The sequence below is a fragment of the Mesitornis unicolor genome, unplaced genomic scaffold, assembly GCF_000695765.1.
Source record: "Mesitornis unicolor isolate BGI_N332 unplaced genomic scaffold, ASM69576v1 scaffold12406, whole genome shotgun sequence".
Taxonomy (NCBI): domain Eukaryota; kingdom Metazoa; phylum Chordata; class Aves; order Mesitornithiformes; family Mesitornithidae; genus Mesitornis; species Mesitornis unicolor.
The window spans coordinates 7346-12870 of record NW_010190333.1 but is presented as its reverse complement, the minus strand read 5'-3'; the positions used below and the strand labels follow the sequence as shown (position 1 = coordinate 12870).

The following is a 5525-nucleotide window of genomic DNA, read 5'->3' as shown; positions in this document are numbered from 1 at the left end:
TTTCCCTAAAATAAGGGCAAAATCTCATCTATTTACAACACCTCTTTTAGCTGCAGCAGAAACAAAGTGCATAAAGCCTAGGGGAGAGGAGGGAGCGTGATGGACTCAACCGGCACCACTGCACACCCCAACACCCACCAGCCCCCAGGCAACCAGAAACACTCGCCCAAAGCCATCTCTGACACTGGCCTCTTCTGCTCTCCCTTCTTCTCTTCCTGTGGCCATGAGCAGTGATGGAAGACCTCAGCAGCACGTGGCAGGTTGGATGCGACATCATCTGTGCCTCAGTTTCCCTGGCTGCAGTTCAATCCTCTACACTGCAAGGAGATGCTGCAAGCTCCACTGCCCTCTGGGGGAGCAGACTGCAAACACCCAACACATCCCCAAGCCCAACGGGGTTCCTAAAGGAGAGGAGAGACCCAGTCCACTCCATAGCACTCACAGATATGAGCAGTGGACGACAAAGACACCACCATTGAGGACTGTTGTGGTCACAGGATAAACCAAGCCATAGCAGTGTTTGAGCTATGTTTTGCTTCTGAGAGGGGAAAATAAGTAGGATGGGTCCTGTTTCTTCCCTCTCATTTCCAAACGCTCTTGCTGGCTGGCTGTCACCAGCGGGGCAAAACCAGGGAGGTGGCCAATCGGCCCAACCTGAGTCAGACCACAATGCTGAGGTAAAAAAAAAATAAAAATGACAGAAGTGAGAAAATCCGGAAAGGGACAAACTCCCACCCTTCACCAGGAGCCTGTCTGCACCATCCACTCCAGGTGTCCATACCTCCCCAGGGTTTCCCACCCACCATCAGCCACCTCCCCACCCCAACAAGTACCACCCGCTGGAGATGTCACCGGTCTGTGGCTACACCCACACCAGCAGCATCCGAGGGACAACTGCTGGGGACAGCCCAGCCCGCTGCTGCTGCAGCTCCGAGGAACACAACTGGTGGGCACCAGGGGCTACCGAGGTCCATCCGCAGTGCGCAAGCCATGCACGACCTGACCTACAGCCCGGCTTGGGGCCCGTGCAGACAATGCAAAGGCTTCCTAAAACACTCCCCCCAGAGTCTGTATCTTTACTCTAAGCCCTTGCCAGCCGTGGGCCCAGCAGCCTGTCACGCTGTCAGCTTGGGTCTCGTCTCTGCCATCAATACGAGTTAGGCACATCAAATCCTCTATGACTCTCAAGGGCTTATTTTTCTCCCCTGTTCTTATTTGATGTATGAGGATCGCTTAACAGGGGCATCCAAAAAATTCTTGTCTCCCTGGGAACTCTACAGACCCACATTCAAGTACACATGGGCTTAAAGCGAAGGCCGTTCCATCCAGCCAGGCAGACGAGTGCCAACTCTCTCCCCAGCCATTGAGAAAGGAAGAGAATTCAGTGAGTATTTCTGCAACGAATTTAGGACAAAGCCAGATAACATGGGCAGTGGATGCAGATGAAATGTCGGCTCTTCCATGGGAAGGTGTAACACACAGCTCACAGGTTCAAACAACACACATTTAAAACATGCAAAGTCTTGGCTGACAAGCTGTCTGCATGTCAAAGGGTGATCTCTGGCCAGCTGGAGATGCTAGAGAGTCCCAGGAGAGACAGCAGCCTGTACCTGCCAGAATTCAGATGCGTGAAGTGCTGACTCGGGTAAGCGCAGGCCCGTCAGGCGAAGACTGAGCCACGGCAAAATAAATGGATGGCAGCAACCAGACCAGATCACCAGGAAGCAAAGGAGCCCGGTATAGTTAATGCCAACCCACACATGTTTACAGCTGTCAGATCCTGTTAGCAAACGTAATTTAGTTTTGTGTGGATTGTGGGCTTGACTGATAAACAAACCGGCATCCGTGCCATTCATTCAAACTCAGAGAAGACGTAGGACTTGGTATCATTTCCCATTTTTAATCAAGAACCTACAACTCCACCAAAGGAGACCAGCACATGTTTGAAGTCACTGTTAACTGGCTCAGAACAAACCCATGACCGAGGGTCTGCGGCAGGGGACAAGATCTCCACCAGAGATCTGTGCATCACAGCAGTAAGACCATTGCTGAAATAATGGTAGCCATTTGTGCTACTCACAAGTCAGAGAACTTTCTAAGCTGAAAACAGGTCCAAAATGGACCTAGGAATTAAAACTGGAAAATACGGAACATATTGGAAAATATGCCAGTGGAAGACTTTACAGGCTCTGTATATTTAGCTTAACAAAGAGATGCAAGAGGTGACTGCATCCCAAAGTCCCATAGCCAACAAGGGGAGCAAAGCTCACTCCAGGCTAGCAGCCACAGCAGGGAGAGCCATCAGCAGGAGCTCTTATGGGAGAAATGCTTTCGAGGGACTCTGAACAACCTCATCCTATGCCTTAAACAACCCGCGCTGGATGCAATGAGCCAGCAGGCTCTCCTGGGCTTCTCCAAAGGCAATTCTAGCCAGCAAGTCACTGCTGCTGCCAGGCTGCCATCCCAGCAGAAGGATGTCCTCTTACCTGCTGGGGTGGATGCAGCCATTTCCCCACAGTTCCCAAAAGCTGTGGCTGCACATGAAGAGTCACAGAAATGCCGGCTCCTGAGCCCCACTAAGAGCCAGAGGGGCAAGGAGGCACACTGCAAGGGCAGCCTGACCGCAGCGCCTCCTGCTTTGTGCCAGTCCTTTCCATCCCTAACGAAAGGAGACTCCACCATCCTATTTAATTTTCAATTATTGCTATCAATTTTATTTTTAATCTTCTCTATCCCTCCAAAGCAGCAGCAGACTGGGACACACAAGGCTCAGGCTGCTGAAAGCCAGCACCACTGCACCTGCACTGCTCAGGAAACCTGAGCCATGGGCATTCCCAGTTACTCCAGCATGGCACCAGCGAGTCCAGCGGTGGCCACACTCCCCCTTCACATCCCCCAGCCTTCAGCCCGGGGGGCCCAGCACCTCCAACCTCAGGGGATGCCACAGGAAGGGTGTCCCCTGTGGCGGGGCTTCCTCCAGCTCTGCCCCAGACCACCCCACCACCTCTCGCAGTCCTGCTCCCTCAGCCGGTCCCCAAACCCTCAGCTCCTTCACCCTACACATCTCCTCCAGTTCCCTCCTCCTCCCAGTCTCCTTCTTCACCCATTCCCCACCCCTGTTTTTCAGCATCTCCAAAGCTTTATCCACCCCCCCTCCCCTGCTCTCCCATGCCATCCTCCCTCCACTCCAGCTAATTCCCTCTCTCCACAGGAGCCCGCATTTCATCTCTGCCGCTGAGCCTTCTTTCACGGCTCCTGGCTTTTGCCATCTGGGACAGGAGGGCAGTGGGGGGACTGGCGCGCTCAGCAGGCCTGACCCCCAAACTCTCATTAACAGCGCCCTTCTCAAAGCAGGCACAGCATGAAATAAATAAATAAAGCAAATCTCTGTCTAGCTGCTGTCTCGGGTTGCTTAAGGGAGCCGGGCCCTGGAGGTGGGATGAAGGATGCTATTTGGAGAAGCCGTCTCCATGGCAACCCCCATTCCCACCACCAAGCGGGCACAGGTTATCTGTTTCCATGAAAGTTTCCCCTCTCCCTCTCCATCCCTGCGCCCTGGGAAGTGCCAGCGCAGCCCCAGGGACGCAGGCAGTCCAGCCCCTGGGAGATGTGGCAGGGGAGAAGGAAAAGGGGCAGGGGGAAGCAGGAAAAGTGGCAGGGATGCTGCCAGCGCGGCTGCAAACGGTCTCCAAAGTGCAGCACCCGCTCCCCTCTGCCTCATGACCCATGGTCTCCCTGCCCATGTCCCCACAGTCAGCCTAACGGGGGCAGGGCGGCCGTGCTCTGCTGCAGGACTTGGGGATGGCCACAGGCACACACCCCCACACACGAGCTGTTAGGACTGGGTCAGAGATCACCAAGTGTCCCCTCCCTCGGCACACAGCCCTGTCTGCTGCCTTTCTGTACAATTTCAGTTATTTATTTTAATTTGCCATCAGCTACTCCCATCAAATGCTGCCAGGTGCTCCCAGAACAACCCATCATTCCCCTTTTAGCTCTCTCCTGTGACAGATGCGCTCTCTGGGACCTTTCCCCAAGTACGGCAGCATCAGCCCCACATCACCAAGCACTTCCGCAGCCAACCTGATGCTCCCACCCACGCTAGCCCCCGCACTGCACACCCATGTGTCCACCGCATGGCTGGCAGCAGTGCCCTATACCCCCTGCACCAGAACAGCTGGGAGAGCTCCAGGAGAGAGGATGGAGCAAGAAGAGGAGAACAGAAAACTGGCTCTGCTCTCCACCAGCTCTCCAATACAGGGAGGCACAAGCAGCAGCGGTCTCGTCCACTGCCGGCGTTAATGCATCTTCTGTCAGTCCCAGCAGCAGCTGCCTAAGGCCAGGCTGAACAAGAGGGTTGGCTAAGAGCCCCCTGCTGAAGTTCTGGGGTTGGCACCCGGGCAGCCATCCTGCGGCACAGCGCAGGTTGGAGGGATTTGCACAGTTCCCCCACAGGGCTGGGAATTTTGCCAGGGAAAGCAAGTTTATAAATAGTGCATTTCAACACGAACAAACGAGAGTGGCAGAAGCCAACAGCCAGATAAGCCAGGGGCTGAGCGCCAGCCCCTCCCCAGCATCCTCCCCCTCCAGGAAGGACAGTCCTTCTCCACTGCCCGGCTGGCCAGGACCATCCTCGCTTTCTAGACAGCCCAGATCCGGAGGTGTCCGTCAGATGTGCTGTTTGGGAACACTGCTGCTGCTGCTGCTCTGGCAGCCAGAGCAAGGTAGCAGAGATGGCTTCAAAAAGACCAGAAGCAAGGGGAATGGCCACCCACTCCACTCTGCTCAGGGGTGAGGGCGAACACAGCAAGCTGGTCTGCAGGATGGAGACCGGGGGCCTGACAGAGGGGGTAGCCCAGTGCAGCCAGGTGCCCACCCAGGACTAAGAGCTACAAATTCCAATGTATTGCTTGAAACCAAGTTTTCATAAGCCCATAGGCCAGAAAATTTTTAGCTTCTCCTCCCACCCCTGCAGAAGACAGCTACCTCACAGGTGAGGCTGGCACCTGAAACAGAAGTTTCATGGCACGATGCGTTACACCGAAGGGGCACATACCCGCCAGATCCTAAAAACAAGACAGACACTCAAGGGGAAAACCGGCTTTTATCTCTGTGTTAAGGAGAAGAACAGCAAGTTGTCAGAACAGAACTTGCTTCTCGTAAACACAAAACAGCAGAAAAGATACCCCTGCGTCTACAGAGTGAATGAGAGGACATCCCTGCTGGGGAAGTACCTGCCAGATTGCAAAAGAAGGAGATCTTGATGGTGGTGCCCAAGGGAAGACGTAAAGAGATGACATGTCAGAGCAGCCTCATCGGCTGTCGGCAGGAGAAGCTTCTGACAGCCCACTGAACACGTGTGATGCTCTTCATGCCCCGCTCGCTTACCTTGATGTAGGTGTCAAGGGCTGGGTGGACACGGTTGACTGCTAGATGGATGGACAGCGGTGTGGTGAATGGGAAGGTCGCCATGACCACATGGCTGGGAGCAGGGAAGGAGAAGATCTTGAAGCCATACTTCTGGA

General features: G+C 54.5%; 1 protein-coding gene across 1 annotated transcript in view; it reads right to left on the bottom strand.

Annotated features, from left to right (window-relative positions):
- Positions 1-5525, bottom strand: part of TEX264 (testis expressed 264) — a 34925-nt gene that overhangs the window by 23584 nt on the left and 5816 nt on the right. Inside the window, 1 exon segment of the mRNA XM_010186372.1 lies at positions 5389-5525. This exon segment is cut by the window's right edge and continues 31 nt beyond it. Coding sequence (XP_010184674.1) covers positions 5389-5525 — 137 coding nt within the window.